At 45.6% G+C, this 20,090-nt stretch overlaps 1 protein-coding gene across 1 annotated transcript in view; it reads right to left on the minus strand.

The window, feature by feature from the left end:
* Window positions 1-419: 419 nt before the first annotated feature.
* Window positions 420-20,090, minus strand: part of tanc2b (tetratricopeptide repeat, ankyrin repeat and coiled-coil containing 2b) — a 143,537-nt gene continuing 123,866 nt past the window's right edge. Inside the window, 20 exon segments of the mRNA XM_047608809.1 lie at window positions 420-4,879; window positions 4,882-5,210; window positions 5,298-5,398; window positions 5,521-5,667; window positions 5,987-6,078; window positions 7,755-7,784; window positions 8,728-8,860; window positions 9,239-9,414; window positions 9,902-10,025; window positions 10,241-10,374; window positions 12,121-12,214; window positions 13,119-13,331; window positions 13,420-13,656; window positions 13,750-13,872; window positions 13,975-14,083; window positions 14,707-14,867; window positions 15,590-15,757; window positions 17,299-17,577; window positions 18,027-18,196; window positions 18,972-19,203. Of these exon segments, the coding sequence (XP_047464765.1) occupies window positions 3,135-4,879; window positions 4,882-5,210; window positions 5,298-5,398; window positions 5,521-5,667; window positions 5,987-6,078; window positions 7,755-7,784; window positions 8,728-8,860; window positions 9,239-9,414; window positions 9,902-10,025; window positions 10,241-10,374; window positions 12,121-12,214; window positions 13,119-13,331; window positions 13,420-13,656; window positions 13,750-13,872; window positions 13,975-14,083; window positions 14,707-14,867; window positions 15,590-15,757; window positions 17,299-17,577; window positions 18,027-18,196; window positions 18,972-19,203 (4,797 nt within the window). The 3' untranslated portion in view covers window positions 420-3,134.

The following is a 20,090-nucleotide window of genomic DNA, read 5'->3' on the forward strand; positions in this document are numbered from 1 at the left end:
AGTGAATAAACCCCCGCATGGTTGTTCTATGTCTAATCTTTCAACAATGTTGACAAACGTGATGAGGCCTCTTTTTGCAGGTCAAAAGACTAATCAGAAATCCAAAAAAAACCCCACAAGTTTTGTGTATTAAATATGTAATATATTGGAAAAAGATTTTGGGCAGGGACTAGAAAGGTTACTGAACATTTGTGGTCACTTTATTGACTATATTTCAGACTTCTAGTTTAATTAAGGTCAGAGAAGTTGAACATTGTTAATAAAGCAGCTAGTCGGCGTTATTATGCAGACTCATTTATATTGTACAGAAGTTTGAAACTTTAGCGCTTATGCTGTTTGGTGGACCAAAAAAAAAAAAAAAAAAAACTCTTTGTTTGTGAAAGACAAATCAGTAAAAATAAATGACTTGACATGCAGGGTGTGTTTCAGTTGGTAACCATTTATAAATATGTCCTTTTTTTTTCTTTTTCTCCAATACATAGGCTTGACTGTACAGATTACAATCAGTTATCATGAGATAAAAACACATTCTTTTTTATTGTTTTTAATTAAACTTTTTATCACAGCGATCTGAAAGCTCACATTTACAGACAAGAGAACTCTGCTCAGCAAGCAAATACGTCAAAATAAAATAAAAAGAACCTCTCGCTTTTGTCCGGTGGGGGCCGACGGGGAAATGATAAGGACAGTTCAGGGACAGCAGTCTCCTTATCGGAAAATCCCGGCGCCGCATCACCGCACACCGGAGACACGGCTATACATGTTTCTGCTTGGAAAGAATAGAACATGCATCGGACTATTTACAGCAAACTAATATACACATACAGCTTGAAACCATACACCCTCACATGTCCTCAACTTAAAAAGTAAATTAAGTATAATACAGTTTATACCTTCATTTCTTTAAAGATAAGTAGGGCATCTCTCTGGTAGCGGGTGAAACTGAGGATGGACAGGAGGAGGATATTCTTTATTGGACGTCCAAAATAAAATGTTACAGACAAATGGTCTATAACCTTTCCCACATATACAAATAACTTCCCGCTATCCCGCTATCTCTATGACCCCAACTCCAAATATGGAGTTTCTGGATACTAAAATCTGTTCTTGTTGCAGTAGATTCCACTTATTCTCGAGATGTGTGCAAGACCAGCGGGTTAGACTGGCCGACTTATAGAGGACTTTTAATGGATCGTTTCTTTTAATGACTATGAGCGACCTCTTGAAACAGAAACCGAGCCGGACGGAGCGGAAAATATCTCAGCCAGTATATACAACTTGTGCTAGAAAGTCTATACATCCTCACCGGTTTAAAAACATTTGTTTGCTCTTCATATCGTCATTCATCACTGCGTTGCAAATCATATAATAATAATAATAATAATAATAATAATAATAATAGTAGTAGTAGTAGTAGTGTCTATGATAGTCTGGTTAACGCCGGTCACACTGATCTACACGCACCCATTTTCTCCAAACTCAACAATCATAACAACAGAGTAAGTAAAATACATAAAGTGCACCCTTAGTTAAGAAATTAACAGGCATTTTTAGTGCAGAAGTGGCTGAATAAAAATGCATTATGGAGAAAAAAGAAACGGAGACAAAATAAAGCGGAAGGAAGGGTCTGTAACGGTGGTGGTGTACGCATTTGCTTGCTTTTCCGTCGGTGAGCGCTATCTTAACCCATCAGCAGCAGGAAGGAGGGACAAAGGCAAACTCTGACGCTCGAGTGACATGTGATAAATATCACCGCTCATTCTCTCGGAGACTATTTAATATTCCTACAGCCGAAGATCTGGATAAAATCTGAGCTGGGGGGGAAAAACTACTTTGCCACAAAGTGTTATGTTTCCTGACAGAAAACTAGACTAATACACGGCAAAGGTTTAAGGCCTTGAGAGTCTATTTAGTTTCGCTTGATATAAGATGGAATATTTAAGGTCTGCGGAGTGAGAAAGAAATGCAGGAAATCATCACAGATATTGCAAAAAGGATTAAATCAGAAAAATAATAATTGAGGGACTGAAACGTTGGATTTTTTTGTTGTGATACAAGCATTTTCAAAACGGCCTAGACTTTAAAATGCATTTTACTTTTTGCTATTCTGGTTAAGCCTAACATATGTGCTTTTAGCTTAAACAAATGTTTTACATAAAAATAATCTAGTGAGAGTGATAATTGATTTTTCAAGCACACATGACAAACATTCTGTTTTTCCTGTGTGAGGAATAACGGTTTTATGCCCTTACAGATCACAAAAAGAGACATATCATGGAGTAGGATGTTACTCTATCCAAAACTAAGACGCAGAACAATTTATAAGTTTGCATTACATGACAAAAATCCTTTTTTTTATTTTGACACATTCGAGGTATTCATGCCATTCAAGGTCAGCCCCGTGTCCCTCATTCCTTCCTCCACGTCCATGTTACTAAGCAGTGTGAGACATCGGCAGGGTTAACGGAAAATAAAAATTCAAAATGCAAACTATGTTTTATTTCTATGTACAATATATAACTTAATTATAAATATTGTCATTTTTCTCTAAGTACTGAGTTGTTGAGCCTTTTTGTATTTTCTGAGCAAATGTACAGTATTGAACATATAATATTGTATTACATAGAATAGAGCCTACTAGCAACCTTGGTTAAGAGCACACTTTGAAAGAACAGAAGATGGATACGAGTCCACGAGTAGAGTCCGATGAGTAAGTACTTTCACGCTTGCAGTCCCACCTGTTGTGGCCGCTTGTGGGAGCTTTGTGCCACGCAACGTTTTTGGAAGTGCACTGGTCTTTGATTTAGAACGAGATCCGAACTCAGAACCCTCCCGTTATCCTACATGTGTGCAGAATATGTGAATGAAATGATCACTTCTCATCGTTAAGTCATGTTTTTCATATACGATAATGTCTATTAAATCTAAGTGTGTGTGTGTGTGTGTGTGTGTGTTTGCAAGTTGTATAGTTTCCATTCTGACTCCATTCGTCTCTTTCTTCCAGATGAGTTCGTCCATTGTCACATACACAGGTCACATGTCATATCTGCTTTTGAAATAAATATATATTATTTTTTTCCCCTCTCACTTCCACAAACAAGCCCAGTTCAAACCATCCACTCACAGACAGGCCATCACACATTTGACTCCACAAATGGTCTCTTTGGTTTGATGGGGGAAGTGGGGCCTTGGGTCCGGGAGTCACGCGAGAGCTGGCGGTACATGTTGTCCTGGTAGGCTTGTGCCACTGGCAGAGTTCTCGCCACCTTCACGTCGGGGTACGTGGGCACCTGGCTGACCCGCTCCAGGATGTCCCCGCTGCCACGAGAGCCGTTGGCCAATTTGCCGAGTGACGGGGGCTGGGTCTGGGAGTAGTAGTCCTCCTCCAACAAATGTCCATTTTGGGCGTTGTTGGTCTTATTGTAGTAGGCGATGTTACCCAGTGAGGCAGGGGGGCTGTAGGTGGACCCTTGTTGGACCAGCTGGCCAGGCGAGGTGGGGCTAATAGCGGAATCCATAGACGTCATGGCCCTGGACCTGGTGGGCTGATGCAGGTACTGCTGAGTCCGTGCCGTCTTGTCTATGATGCCCATGAAGGGCGTGTTCCGAGAGCGGGTGGTCTCGCCCTGATACAGCCCCCCGCCGCCCTGAGAGGGGGAGATGGGAGAGATGTCATCGCAGGTGCGCTCATACGTGGGTTGCAGGGGTATCTCCATCTGCTGAATGGAGGAGGAAGGCCTGAAGCCCGGTGCTAAATTCGTCGTGGATCCGGTTGAGATGTTGTTGCTGGAGGGGGAGAATCGCAGACCTACGCTTTGAGAGTGAATGAGAGGCCTGGGGGTGGGCACATGCTGCTTCATCTCAGTAGTATTGGCACTCACGGGGCGTCTCACCATATGGGGGATCTCAGGAGAGCCCAGCTGGCAGGGGGGCATAGCGTTGGCGCGCTCCAGTACATGTTCAGACACTGGGTAATAGGCGGCTGACTGGCTGCGGCTTATTTGAGGTGTCTGGCTGTAACGGATGCCCCCCGGGCCCCCGCTGCTGGCGCGGTAGGCAGAGGAGGGGCGCTGGGGCAAGTCATCCTTCAACAGGCTCGACTCCATAACCCCTCCTCGGCCGCCGTGCTGACAGAGGGCCCCAGAGCTGAGGCTGGCCTGGACCTGGGGCATGGACCGTCCGTCCAGGGAGGGCTGGTAAACCAGGCGGCTCTCCACGTCCACTGAACCCCCTTGGTAGCGACCGCCCATGGAGTGGCCCATCTGGCCGCCGTAGCTGCTGTTACCCATCACACTGCTGGGCTGGTTTGTGCGCACTATTTGGGCTATGGAAGGCTGGAGCCGGAGACCTTGGGCTTGGTGGTGCTGGGAGGACAGGGAGGGCTGGGAACTCAGCTGGAATGAACGCTGGCTGGTCATCTTGGACAGGGGGGACTTGGGTCGGCCGGGGAGCTGCTCCGTCTGGTAGCGCACGGGCGATCCGGACTGGGACCTGTACAGGCACACGCTTTCTACCGGTGGACTGGCTCTGTACTGAGCGGCCCGTCGTAAAGGGGAAGGCGGCGGGCTCTGGTGATCCATCCCCTGGCCCCCGGTGCCCATCGGGGGCGGGCTGAAGCGGTAGGACGGCTGGTGCACCGGCGAGGTGTGGGGAGGACTGTGCCGGTAGTGGGAGTTCTGATGCGTCGGGGAGAGGGAGGGCGACGTGGGCTGGTACGTGCCTCGAGTCGGGGAGGACATGGAGGAGGAGGTGGGGTGATACTCATAGGGCTGGCCCATGGGTGAGCCTCCGGTTAAATAAATCTGATCCGGGTGCGTGGGGGAGAGCGGCGGGCTCTGAATGATGGGAAGGCTCGAAGGATTGCTGTGGGACTCCGGTGGGGCAGACCCATCGACATGGCCTCCAGCTCCTGCTCCAGGTAGTCCTCATCCTCGAACAGGTCCTGGACGGGCTCCATGTCCTCCAGACGAGGCTCCGGGGGAGGGGGAAGAGGCATGGACATGGACATGGACAGGGACTCCTCCTCTTCCGGCGGTGGCGTAGGAGGAGGGGAGGGCGGAGGCTCCAGCTCCAGGTCCTGCTGCTGGTGCTCCTCCTGGCTGAGCTGACGACACTCCTCCTCCACCCTCTGGAGCAGCCGCTGGATTTCTCTGTTATTGGGGCACTGCTTTATGGCTTCATTCAGGTCCTCTAAGGCTTCAGGAAATTGTCTGGAAACAAAAAGCAAAGGTGTTATTTTGTTTTAGCCGCCGACCACCGTCACAATTCACGTGGCAGGAGAAAAATAAAGAGCGCACCTGCTGCTACGCTTGGCGCGTGCCCTGGCGTAGTATGCCTCGTACGATTTTGGTTTCAGTTCGAGTGCCTTGGTAGCAAATTCCTCAGCCATCCCAAAGTCCTGGAGAGATTGAACAGAGGAGAGCACCGCTGAACAACACCCAAAGGGGTCTTCAAAATTATGTACAATGATACTTCACGCGATTAATGCGATTAAAAACTTCGGGTCCAAGCCCGACTTACATTCATTTTCCTCCGACACCGGGACAGGTTGAGGAAAAGCGATACTTTGAGTTCCCTGAATGTCTTGAGGTCCTCGCTGAAGCCTTCGCGTGGAAACTTTTTGAGAGCGTACTGATAGCGTTGAGCAGCCTCTTTCACCTTCCCCTTCTGTTGGACACATATAAAATGAAATCTTTTCATGTTCTGTTCTCTTATCGAGCCCACTCCTTGTGAGATGTGAGGGTTATTTATATAGTGGCTTACACGGTAAAGCCTTAAACACAGTGAATAGGCTTGTTACTTAATATAGGAATGCATTTTGCTTGAGATATTCTAAAAGAAAGTTTCTCTTTTCCATAATGGTTTGAAAGGATTACAAACAGTGACCGTAATTCTTCAATTCAACAATCATTAGTTCATCTTTTAAGGATATTTTTCATGCACAAGATTCGAATATGAAGCTGGAGCGCATGGCGAGTTCGCTGACCTTGTAAAAGCTGTCCCCCTCCTCGATGAGTTTGCTGAGTAAGATGATCATGATGTCGGGTTTGGAGGTGGCCATGGCCCATGTGGCTGGACCTGCGTAACACAGGAAGGAGCAGATGAAAAAAATAAAATGAAAAAACTGCGAGAAAGACACACTGTAGTAGGCAGGGAGGAGGAGGAGGAGGAGGAGGAGGAGGAGGAGGAAGGAAGGAAGGATCGACTGGGAGTTGCACAACACACGACATTAATAACAGGAATGAGGACGACAGCCAAAAACATGGGGAATGGAAGAGAGAAGACAGGCAATCCACTGCAGAGAAAAGATTACAAAAAAATCTGCTCTGACACCTCGAGAACGTGACGTCGCTGTGGGACATCAGGCTTGGGTCAAATGCTACTTGCATTTATTGTTTTATTTGTTTGTTTTTTCACCTCCGGGAGTTGCAGAAGGTTGAGAATTTGCTGAACTGTGGCGTAAAATCAGCCTTTGAATTGCTCTTAAGCAGTTTGTCACCGAATATGTGCAAATACGTTTTGACCCAGGCAAACCTAGTAAAGACGCATAGTGCAAAAAAAAAAAGAAAATTTAAAAGTCTCCATGAAATCATCAAATGTTGTTACCTTTACACCAACTGACCAAACAGCTGTAGGCATTTTGTGAGAGCATTTTAAGGTTTGTCATTACCTAGAAGTAGCAACCTGTGCAAGGGAAATTTACCAATTTCGTGTCCAATTAAACTCCCCTCTTCCCACATGTCTGCTTCGCCAGCGCCGCTGAGGGCTCTGGCTACTGGCTGGAATAATCACAGGCGGTGCCTATCCAACCACAGCGCACTGTGGGCTTTTTCGGAGGAAGGGAAATACACGTGTAACTGTTGCGCGATTTCATGGGGACTTTAAATGAAAATCACACGGCAAATCTTTTTTTACTGACACACATTTTCTTTCCGGTCAAGAAGTGCAGATGTACAGCGTTTATCCTTGCGTCACTAATTCAAGGGTGTCGTCGAGAAAAGCAGAGGAGCACGGCTAAACTAGATCCCTGTGGGCTACGTAGTAGGCGTGTGACAGTTAAAATCAAACGCAGTCCCTCGGCCCGACACGGAGGTGTCTTTGTTGTATCTGCGCAACAGCAATCCTTGACACATGTACACACACAAACCACAGTGATGGGACGGGAGTGGGGGGGAGCGGTCTTGCACGAGGAGACACGGGGCAGGTAAACAAAAGAAGCAAGCAGGAGGCAAGTAACGGGGGCTCTGCGAGGCGTTAGCCGTCCTCCGAGCTCTGGGTGAGGGAGAGGGGGTGAGGGGAGGGGGGGGGGATGCTGCTGACTGGGCCTAGCTGACACAGAGGACACGTCTGGAGGATGAACGATGCACGGAACAGTTGTTTATCACTGCGAAATCTGCGTTGGCGGTGGCACAGAGGAGTTACAAATGCATGCAGTTCCGGGCTAAATCAAGTGTTACAGCGGGCTTCCGTCATGCATCTGTGGGATGGAAGGTCAACACCTCAATACGACGTCACAGGCTGGAGGCTGGGCATGCTGTCATTGACCACTTGGACGTTAGCATCTACCTCTAGGCAATCCCGACCGCACCACTGTCGGTGCTAATACCTTCGCATGTTATTATTTGTCAGTTTGGGAAGGTTTTTGGAAGCTAAGCTCGCCTGCCGACACTTAGGATGACACAGACAACACAGAGAGAGGAGATAGAGCTGTCAAAATGCCTGGTAGGGTGAGAAGTCGACAGCCTTGGCTTTACCTCGGGGCCGACTGGGCAGCGTCTGACATCCTGGGGCCGGAGAGAGAGGCGGGGGATAGGTGGGGGGGGGGGGGGCGAGAGGAAGGGGGAGGGGAGGGGTTATAGGGTGAAGGTAGGCGAGAGGAGGAGGTTATGAGCAAGGGAAGGAGTGTAAGTAGGAGGGCAGTGGAGGGGGAGGGGGGGGCAGAGTTGCCAGAGAAAACAGGGGTGTGGGAGTGCGTAGGAGCGAGAGAGGAAAGGAAGAGACAGAAACAGCAGGAGGGTGAAAGAGAAAGAGAAAGAGGTGATGGTGGAGGAGGAGGAGAAGTGAGAAAAGGAACACAGGCAGCAGTGAGAAGCGCAGATAAGTGCCTCAGCAAAAAAAAAAATAAAAAATAAAAAAAAAGGAAAACTAACACAAAAAAGAAATACAGATACTGAAAAGGAACACCGCAAGCGCTAATAACAAACCGTCTCTGAGCAACCGCAGAGGGATAGAGAGGGGAGATGTGATCGAGAGAGAGGAGAAACCAGGAGATAGCGTGAGCGATACAGACAAACAGAGGCGCTGAGAGACAGTAGTACAATAAAAAAGAAACACACATCTGAGCCATAAATAGCTGAGGAGGAGAAGCGGCGCGGTGCAGCGGTAAGGGGGCGGATGACATACAGTAGCAGGAAGGAGAAGTGGCTTATGCTACATGGAGACACGAGACCTGAATCCATGGCTCGTTGCGAGAAAGCGCCACGGTGCTTGCTCTACGGTTTTCCAGCGGGGAAGCGTGTACTTGTTAAAGAAGGTCTTGTTGTTTGGACCTTCGTCTGCCTTTCATGCGGCTCATGCTTGAATTTCCAGTGGCGCGACCTTTTCCGCCGAAAAATACAAATCGCATCTCGTTCCACGGAGGGCTTTCAGCGCGTCGCTAGACGTTTGGAGCCCTGTGTGGGCGCGCTAAGCGGTGGCCGGCTCTCCGGTCCGTCAACCCGCTCTTACCTATCTTGGCGCCTTTCTTGAGCAGGGCGACCACCACCGACGTGTTTCTGCAGCCCACCGCCCTGTCGAGAGGACGCATCCCGCTGTAGTCTACGTGCTCTATCATGGCCCCGTGGTCGACCAAGAACTGGACCTGAACGGACAAAGAGAGTGGATGGGGGGAAACGTGAATAACTTCAGTTTTATGATGAGACATGTGATGGCTCAAAGAGAAGCCTGTTTCCTGTATGGTAGCTACTGACTAATTCAAGTTACTTATCCATTTTATTATTTTTCCCATGCTGCCTCTTTAATAAAAACCTGTATTTTTTGTTTGTTTTTGTCAGAAAATAGTTAAAAACTGTTACAAATGCACTTCCAATAAAGTGGGTTCAATACAAAACAACCAGTTTTGCCAATACTTACTTTATTGGAAGTGCATTTTTAACCGTTTTAACTTAAAAACTACCTCCTGACAGGAGTAATCGTCAATCCGTAATCACTTTTTCAAGGTAACTGCAGCAACACTGACCACTTCAGAGTCTCCGTAGAAGGCGGCCAGGTCGAGGGGAGTGCGTCCGTTCTTGTCGGCGTGGTCAGTGGCGGCTCCGCTCTCCACCAGGCAGCGGACGACGGGCAGATGTCCCTTCAGACACGCCCAGCTCAGCGCAGTCAGACCTTCCTTGTCCATCAGAGACAGAGAGGCTCCTGGGAAAAAGAAACGGCGGCGCTGAGACGCAGCTTTCACACCGTGAACGTGGCTACGCGGCTGCTTTGCAATTCTACTCGCTTAGTTCGTTTTGATTTAATTTCTTTTTTTTTTTTTGTATTTGCTGTTGATGTCGCTTGGCTGCAGTTATTGCAGAACCTAATTAGAAAACCGTTAATCATGCTCATCTTTATTTGTGCAGAAAACATTCGGCTACACCAAGTGTTCTTTAGTCAAATAAACTTGTTTATTCAAATCTTTCTATATTTCTGTTTCCACTAGAAGACTTTTCCTCAGTGGCGCCGCTGACAGATCAGATCAGATCAGATCAGATTCTACTTACATCTGCCAAGTCTGACTTGTGTGTTTACAAGGTTCCATTTGTACTTGGTTTCTGTTCTGACAAAAGTAATCTTCGGGCAAATGCTTTTAAAGCTGAAGTACAATTTGTCCAAAGGTTTTATACATGTTTTTTAAACGACTTACCTTGAGCTAATAAAAACTCAACAGTCCCTAAATGTCCCTCTGAGGCCGCCATCATTAGAGGGGTACGACCCTGCTTGTCAGCCAGGTTGACATCAGCTCCGTGTGTGAGCAAGAGGTCCACAATCTGCATACACAGACCATAAACCATAAAACCATAAAACCATAAAACATTAGAAAAAAATGGGATGGGAAATATGGGAAATATCCCATCACAATAAGGCGAATTCTTCAAAACCCAAAGATTTAAAACGATAAACTATTGCACAGCATATTTTTTTTGCAAAGTACAGCTTCTCATGATGAACTTTTATCAATGTCAAAGTTTGTTTTTTTGCTGACCTGCCAGTGTCCCTGTCGGACGGCGCTGAACAGCGGCACGATGCCCCGTCTGTTGGGCTGAGCCACAGCCGCGCCCTGCTCCAGCAGCAGGCGGCAAACCTCCAGCTTCCCCCGGCCGGAGGCCGCAGTCAGAGCTGGACGCACACAATTCATGGAGGGTAAGTAGGATGCATTGATCGGGTAGAAGAAGAAGAAGAAGAAGAAGTAGGAGAAGAAATAGGAGAAGAAGAAGGAGAGCGCCTCGTGCAGTGGTTTGATCATAACCCTTTAAGTGCAGATTTAAATTTAACAGCTGTGGTTAATCCTTTATGGAGCAAGGAACTATATATAGTGACTTCGGCACAAAGAAGCATGTGGTTTTACTCAGCCAAAGAAAAGATCAAGGAAAGGTTTAAAACAGGATCAAAGGTGGTTTACAAGGTCCACCTCTGCATGAACGCTGAGCATAACTGATTTATTAGGTGCCATGAAGAAGTGGCTTAATGTTGTCTAATGTGATAATGTGTACGTTAATGTTAAAGTGCCTGAATCAGCTCTTGTGTTCTAATGCTCTAAACACACGTTTACATTTGTTTATCACTTAAGCGCATGCAGCCATATAAATTAAATTAAGTTAAATTCCATTAATCTTGTTTTTCTCCATGAAAATTCAAATATTTGAAAGTATAACAGTCTCCTGATGTCTGTGAAGGCTCTCAGTCAACCAGGTATTTATCCAAAAAAAACAAAAAACTAGTGGATAGTTGAGGTTTAAATAGGAAACTAGGAAACTCTGTGGGTATAAACCCATCTTTGGTTGATTAGATTTTTTTTATATATATATATTTTTTTAATTTTCCCCACAAATTTATTTGAATACACTTTAACATGAATCCAAAATATTTTAGTAAAGGGCTAAGGGATAACTTAACATAGAACACATATAGTAGGTAGGGGGTCTCTACTTAATCTCTCCATCAGTTTGGGGGTCCTTGGCCTGAAAAACGTTGGCGTAAGGTTTAAGTTTAGAATTTCCAAGTATATGAATGAATGCCCTATAAAGGGTTAAACTAAACACGACGGCTCCCTTTAAAGCTCAGACTGGGGCGATAAGTCTCTGTGTGTTCTTCTCTCATGAGCTGTTATTGTAAAATCATCAATTATGGCTGCTTTAAAGTAAATTGTAAAATGATGTCCGCTGGGGAAAACACAGCAAGCCCGGGATTTATATTAATATTATAGTCTGACTCACAGAGAAAATGTAGAAGAGAGGAGAAAAGAAGAGGAGACAGACATGTAGTTCACAGTTTCTGGGAGCAAAGGCCTTTGAAAAGACTTATCTTTGTGGAGTGAATATTAACTCTGGCTTCAACCTGCGTAATCTGCTAATTATTCCGCATGTGCAATTACCAATACACATGCTCTCCCTCTGGTGGCCGAATGACACACTGATATAACTACTGACACTGGGATGAGGAAGCAGTTTATAAACAAGGAAAGCAAATCTGAGTCTTCTCTTCAGTCTGGACACTGACTGTAGTAGTGGAATAAGGGCCGCGGTTTGGTTTCACAGCTTCAGGTTATAACGGCACATGACATGTCTCAACACCCTCCGCCACACGAGTCATTCCTTAGCACCTAGAGGACGCACACCCTCTCCCCTCCCCCTCCTCCCCCTCCCCGGTGTGAGCCCAGCCCCGTCTATGCTCCAATGACACCACTGCACTGTCATCAGCAACTGACGCAGCAGCAAGCAGCAGACACACATCCGCACTGCAGCGCTCCGCCTCGCAACGTCACACAGAAAAGACCAACTATGGTGTATTTCCCCAAGGAGCAGATTAAACATTCACAGGCAGTATTTCATATACGTAACGTCTGGTTGCAGCAGGAACTCCCACCTGTTTCTCCCCACAGGGTGTCAAAGTTATTGATTTGAGCCCGCTCCACCTCCTCTTCATCTTTCTCTGGCAGGTCCAGCAGGTAGGACACAATCTGATGGTGAGACAGAGTCAAGACGACACGGATAAATGTCCCAGTTCACTTCACAAAACACCGATCAAAACGGCCGACTTGTAGACGGCCGACGGTCAATCAGCTGCTGCGCATTATTATGATCGTTAAAATGCACACAAGCCTCTCTATTCCCGTAACTTCTTATCTCTTCTGTCGTCAGATCTGTTCACTGGGTTGCAAAGAGGTCTTTTCTTTTTCCATTTCCAAAGTGCTTTTAACCTTTTACCCAGCTACACTATTTCCTCATCTACAGGAATTATGCCATCATCCGACCCAGAGGAGGCGGCAACGCGGCAGGATGCGTTGGCTTTAATGCGCATTAAAAAATTGACTTTACAAATGTTTCTGGAAATGGAGGAAGGAAATGCATTCGGTACATTTGCAAGAGCTGAAGCATCTAATGCGTTTTGGTGGGTAACGCTGAATGTATAAATCTGTCTTCACGAGAAATTATTATTACTTTTCATTGCAGCCTTTTAAACGTGGAGACTCACACGGAAGGTGCAAAATGTTGTTTAAAGCCCTCAATAGAGGGTATGCAATGATATCACTGCAACTTGGGGCCACGCCCCCTGAGGGGCAAAAACATGGTGAAATGTATCAGTAAATCCAGCGAGACCGGGAAAAAATGTGGATTATCAGATCAAATTAAGGACAATTGGACTCGACAACGACCCATACGAGCTAGCATGGATTTGGAAAGTGGATTAGCCTCGGTTTTAGTTAGTTTAAGTTAGCTTTAAGTCATTTCAGTTATGACAAATGTAGCTAAATAAAAGATGCTAACACTAACACAAGAGCTTGAATACCCTCTATAGTTTTTGTTTTAAACTATGTAATAGTAAATTTGAGATGAAGCCCTATTCATGCACCCCTGCCGTACCTCTGTGTATCCCATACTGGCTGCAGCGATGAGAGCCTGCTGGACCGCGTGGCTCTTGGTGAACGCCGCCTGTTGTTGGGTCTGGGGCGACTGCTGCTGCTGCTGCTGCCCCATGCTCCAGTCACACTGGATGAGGAACTTCACCACCTCCATGTGGCCCCTGAGGGCTGCATGAACCAGGGCGCACTGGCCGTTCTTATCGAGGTGGTCCACCTGGCAACAGGAGGTGGATTCGATCAAGATTGCAAAATAGCGGAAAATGACAAATTGCCCTTTCGCGGACACTTTTCCCATCACAAACCTTGGCTCTCCTGCGGCACAGCGCGGTCACGATGGCCATGTGTCCCCCGGCGGCGGCGTAGCCAAGCGGCGAGAGGCCGCTTTCGGACTGGGCGTCGACAGAGGCGCCGAACTCGAGCAGCAGAGACACCATGTCCATGTAGCCCAGGTGGGAGTGGACGCACAGGACGGGCGCGTTGTTCAGCACCTCTGTGCGGTAGTTCACGTTGGCGCCGCCCAGCATCAGCAGCCGGCTCACCTGAACGCACAAGCACAAATTTAAAACTTGTAGCACTCAAACCGGAGAGAGGCAGATTTGGTACGCGGGGCAAATTAGGACGCGGTGCGGTACCTTGATGTTGGGAGTGTAGAGGTTTCGGAGTGAAGAAAGTGCCGCTGAGAGACCCTCTGTGCTGTAGGATACCCACAGGCCTTGCAAGATAGATGAGGAAACTCCAACTTTCTTGCTGAGACCCTTGAAGAGAGAGACGGAGTGTAAATATTCATCAGCGGAGTGAGACCACAGCTGTGCGGGGGCGCGTGCCGACGAGCGCGGCGACAAATAACGGGCGCGTACCTTGAAGATATGTGCTTTGAGGATGTGATGGCCCAGCTCGATAGTCTGCTGTCTGTTCAGTTTGTTCTCCTGCCGAGAGAACCAGAAGGCCAGTAGGGTGTGTCCGCTCCTGCAGAGAGGATCAACAGTGTCTTTCAGCGCCTGAGTCATCAGGTCATCAGACCGCGTTGCATCGCACAGTTGGTGGAAGTGGTTTTAATTATATTACAGGAAATAAAATGTTCCCTCTAGAGGACAAGCGGTTATAGAAGATGAGATGAGAAAATGTTCCCTCTCGGCCAGATAATCATAATGTACCTGCGATAAACGGAGAGTCTGTTCACACCATGTGGCCGTGGTACACTCCAGCTTGTTACACAATAAATGCTAACTTACTTTCTCATATGTTTTTTCTTTCTTTTTTTCTTTTTAATAAGATACTCGTTAAATCCGCTGCACGAAAAGCATCTGCGAACCGGCGTCGCAGTAGATACACATAAACATTTCAAACAACCTTGTAAAAACCTGCAAATTCACAACTTTTCAAATTGTTGTTGGTTTTAACGACGTTTTTAATGGCTGAGCAAAGCACCGTGCCAATACCCTCGCTCCAGAAAGCCAAATTAAACATTTTAAAGCACGGCTTTAATTAACTGCTTTTAAATTAGTATATCTAAACGCGTTAACATCGTCAGTGTCACAGAGAAAAGGACTACTTTCCTCGTTTTATGCCCTTTTCCCGCCCGTTCTCACCTCGGATCGCAGAGGAACTTTGTCTTCTCTCCTTCCTCTCTCCAGATCAGCCACTCCCTGAAGGATGGGTGAACAAACATCCTTGTTCCGTCCCTCCTCTTTACAAGGAAGACTGACAGATTATCCACACGCTGCTGGAAGTCTTCCCAGTCCAGTGTGCCCTGCAACCACAGAAAAGGCCTCGGCGTTAAATGTGCCGTGCATTTATTCTCCGATAAAGCCTGTTTCTCCAACGCAAGAGATCCCCCGCAGACGAGTTTTAAGGCGATTAAAAATGAGCTTTAATTAATAATTTATTCAATGGTTTTCAATATGAAAAAAAGAACTATTGAATAATTCAGAATATATCTGCAAACATTCAGCATCTCCTTCTCTGTTCAAAAATCCTGCATAACTGACAACGGCTAGCAAGCGTCCTGGAGCTTTGACAGCACAAAACCTTGCATGAACATTTACACTGATCCGCCATAACATTAAAATCACCCACAGGAGAAGTGAATAACATTGACCGTCTTGAGACGATTCAGTGATCTCCTGGGAAACTTCTGGAACTGGCATTCGTGTGGTTGTTACATGTATCCCCCACCTCGACCAGACCAGGCACCCCCACCCCAGAGCAATGAGCTTGATGGCAGCAGCCATCCCCAGCAGGCTTTAAATATTCACGCCTAAATAAGCAACAACCAACCAAGTTCCATTCCTAATTTTGCTTATGTGGAAGTTTACGAAGCTTAAAATCTTGAGAAACTTGACATTAGAATAAAAACCCCAGATCTGAAAGAGATTCCATGAGCGATACTGAATGACAGAGGTTACTTCAGGATACACAGGGATCAAGATATATATAACTCTTAGTTGTTGTTGCGTATGTCTGCTACGCTACCTGCAGCGACCCAGCATTGATGGCCTGATATATCTGCTCGTCGTTCAGCGGGTGGAGCGAGGCCACGGCCACGTTGAGCAGGGGAAGCGCCCGCTCGAACGACGACTGTGTGGGGAAGCGCATGTTGCACTGCAGCAGGTATACCTCCGCCAGGTTGACGGGAACCACCTGAGGGAGGAAGGAAGGAAGGAAAGGAAGAAGGAAAGGAGGAGAGACTTGTAACGCTGATTTCCTCTGAATCCGCTCCACACAATATGAATAATGCATCGTGTTTGTACGGCGCGGCCTCAGCTATTTCACATGGTCTTCCTTAGAGAAGAGAATGAGAATTTATCATTTGTCATTTTTTTTTTCGTTATATGGAGTCTGAAAGCACGTCTGAATACATGAAATTAAATGAATCCGGAGGTGTGAGATAAAATATTTCGGGGATGAAATGCAACTCTAAAACATTTCAAATGCATAATTTATGGAGAAGGCTTCTGACTGTCAAAACGAGGGTTTTATTGAAGTACTTGTACGCGAAACCTGTCAGAGCGCAGGTAAATAAAAACACCTCTCCAGCACCGCCATTTCAAATTAGAAGCACCGAGTTCTATGTTTTATGAGGGGGGGAAAAAAATGCATGCAAACTCAAATTAAGACACGATTACTTTTACTTTTAGAAGTTCCTGTTTGCAGGAGATTTAAACAGTTGTTTCCATGGTGAAATCTGGAGTTATCGAAAAATGTGAGCGACATCTCTGAGGCACAGCTGCTGATGGTGCTGGATGATGGGACAAATTTAGAGGCTGTATGTTTTGGTCATTGGATTTTCCGTTCAGACGTGGACATAAAAAAAACAAAACATGAGTGATTATTTGATTTTCATTTTAAAATTCAAAAATTAAAATTGAAATTCAAGGCATTTTTCTTCAGCAGGGTTGAAGGGTTAATTTCTGTTTTCTAAAAACAAAAAAGATAATCGTTAGAAGACGGATTCAAAGACGTTTTTTTTCCTCCATATTGCGTGACCGGAAGTTTGGGTTTTCAAAGTAAAAGCACGAATGAGGATGGATTTGAGTAACAGAAGTTGATGGACATGAAACAGCACGTTGTTTTTCGAAACAATAAAAGAGTTCCAGTGAAGAGGACATGACTGGAGAAAAACCAAGCCATATATTTCAGATAAAAACTAAAAATAACTACATATAACCAGGGAATAGCTAGCTACTAGCTAACATTATGCTTATATGCGTGCATAGATTTCTCCTGATGACAATCCTTGCTCTGCCATGTCAAAATTTAAGTCAGAGTTAGGTTCCAAAGACATTGTAACCTGAGCTAGGGAAACCACACAGAAGTCATGTACTTGGGCACTCGTGCCATAACAATACCGCCCTCATATATGCTCTTACTTTGAAAACGGCAACTTCCTGTTGCAAAATGTGAAAAAAACGGGCGCTTTTTCGTTTCTGTCGATCTTATTTTTTGTTTTTAGAAGCAGAAAATGAAAATCAACCAGTTTTTAAAGATTTGTTTATCCATTCTCCACCCCGATGAAGACAAAATGCCTTAAATTTTAATTTTTGAATTTTAAAATGTTTTTTTTTTTTTTTTTTTTTTTTTGTAATAACCAAAACACACACGGCCCCATCACACACATGGGTACATTTCCCCACTTGTAACACTGTCTCACCCCACAGCATGCACTGCAAGTAAATCCGCACCTTATAGCTGGAGCTTTTGAGGACAAGGTAGCCCTTCTCAATGAGGTCAAAGGTGAGTTTGAGGTACAGATAGGATCCCTGGCTCAGGGCCTTGAGGTGGGCGCTGAGCTTGCCGAAGGTGGTGTTGTCCATCTTGCCGTTGAGCGAGATGTTGTTCTGGATCTCCGGGCTGCTGTGGATGCGGTGCAGGATGTAGCCCTGCAGGTCCTGGTCTATGGCGTCGTTCTCCTCCAGGCTGTCCAGGGAGATGCGGTGGAACGGCAGCGCATTGGTGATCTCCTGAAGGGAATGATTTCAGTCAAGACACTTGTCTCTGGCAATATTTGTGCTAGCAAAAAGAAGAACTAATATAGAGTCCAAAATTAAATTAAATAAATCTGGTTTCTGTTCTAAATCTGTTTTATGAATCAAAAGTGCTGCAGGGAGGAGACAAAGAAAGCAGAGGCAGAACAAAAAAGAACTTCTAAAACAGTTCTATTTCTATTGCATATAATATACACAGAGGAAAAATGGAAAGGTCAGAGGCAAAGAGGGTAGAACTGTACTCAAGACGTATTCAATATTTCAGTCAGCACAGTGTCCCCGGTCGAAGTAAATACAGCGAGCGAAAAATAAAGTGAAAGTAAACGGCGTTAAAGACCTTTCACGCTGGATTTTAAAATAAAACCCTATAATAGAATCAAATCTGAGATGGAAACATTAAAGAGAAACTACTGCCCGTCCTCTACCTGTAACGTGGTTCTGACGGTGACCACCAGTTTGAGCCAGGGAGGGAACTTGTTGATGGTTTTGGTGAGGAAGGACACGATGGTGTCTCCGTAGTCTGGCTTGTGGAACTCCGCCTCGTTGAGGCCGTCTATGAGGATGATGAGGTCCTCCTCGGAGTTGATCTTCCTCTCTGGAAAAAAAAAAAAAAAAAAGAATGAAAACGGACGCGTTTTAAATTAATGATGCGCATCGCCTCTTTGAGAGAAATCGTTAAATATCTGTCCGAGCCACATACATTAATGATCACAGATTTTGGTTTTCATCTCTGTTCAGAATGAAAACTGTGGATAACCGCATGTGATGTTTGGTTTAATAATTCAAGACAAGATAAGAAACGCTCGTAATGAATATGCTTTATATTATACAAATCACGCGCCAAGGTCAAAAAATAAATTACACACCGACGTGTGAGGAGGAATCGATTAAAAAGAGCACTTTTAAATTGTTAAAAATTCCACTTTATCATTAAAAGTGTGAGGGCAGTTGAGGCGTTGGAGCAAATAAATCAAGGTTATTCAATAAAACAAGAGGCAGAATAACCTTGAGGTGATTAATGGGGTGGCAGGGAGAAAAGAACAACAACAAGCTGAGGACATTTCTCTAATCTTTGCCTTTTTTTTTTGGTCCACAAACTGTCGCTTAAAGAAAATCATCTGAGAAGTTTAGAGGGGAAAACTCACACGCAAGTCCTAGACGTCTGAGACGTGACAAGTAGCTTCAAGTGCTTTTCTTGTGAGAAGTGACGAGCCAAGTCAATTGGGAATTACTGATTTAATCTTTGATGATGCATTAGTGTCAAATACATGTAGCAAAGAAAAAAAATTAAAAATCTCCGGACGTCTTTAAATAGAAATATCCCAAGAGTGCACGGGTAAATAAACATCTTTAGTTAAATTCCACCACACCTTTGTAAAGTGCATCCAGGGGCTCCAGGACCCCCCTCCTGAAGGAGGCCAGGGGGTCCTGGACGCAGGAACGCAGGCTCAAGACGCTCTGTAGGTGCGGCTCCCTCAGCAGCTGCTCCCTGTAGGCGACGAGGTGCGGCGAGCGGCACAACAGAGCCGCCACGTTGTGCACAAACTCCGGCACCAGGCAGGTGTAGGCGTTATCTGCCTGGCAGTAGTGGTACGCCACCACCTGGGGGCGACAGAGAAGAGGTAGAACATTGCAGGCGGGTCACTTTGAGCGAGATAAAGGTGAACTCTTCCACTCCCCACCGGTACCCCTAATCTTGACAATTTTTTTTTTTCTTCCAGGGATGTGAGGGTCACAGACGGTTTTCCAAGTGCCTACTACAGCTACAACTCATTTGGGATTGAGCCAACTTCATGGTGGATGATCACAGTATAATGAAACATAATACTTCTTGTTTCGCTGCACGGTTTTGGCTATTAATAATTCATCACTTCCGGCTGCCAGGAGAAAAGAGACCGATTCGTGAGGTAGCTCATGCATGCTCATGTGTGAGATGACTGTGGCACGAAGGAGTCAAGTGTTAAACTGTCACATTTCACAGCTACGCACTTGCAGCGTGTTCAAATGAATGATTAAACGAGTAAACGAATGAATGAAAGAAGGGAAAAAGTTGCATGGGCATGAACAGAAAATAGTAGAGGGCATGTATAATCTTTTTTTTTTTTTTTTTTTACAGCTTAGCCAACTGAACATTAGCAGCAGGTGTGAACAGGCACTACAGGGGACTAAGAGATCACAAAGAGTTTGAATTTTCAGAGGCAGCGATCAGAGGGCAGTGGGGGAAAAAAAAGAGGGATGAAAGAAAAAAAAAGACTAATCAAAATGGAATGCTAATTTTTGGTCACAGTGGAATAAAGGGGTTTAAAACAAAAGGGGTGAAAACGGGAGTGAGCTCAATTATTAATGCACAGAGTTAACAAGATCTAATAGCTTGGCTGGGAAATGGCTTTCTGCAGGTATAAATATTTCATAAGGCTCCCTGGCAAAGTTGTTTTTTCTTTTTTAAACACATCTGCATAATGCATCAGGCTGGGACTGGGGATGCAGAT

This window comes from Mugil cephalus, chromosome 16 (genome assembly GCF_022458985.1).
Source record: "Mugil cephalus isolate CIBA_MC_2020 chromosome 16, CIBA_Mcephalus_1.1, whole genome shotgun sequence".
Classification (NCBI taxonomy): Eukaryota; Metazoa; Chordata; class Actinopteri; order Mugiliformes; family Mugilidae; genus Mugil; species Mugil cephalus.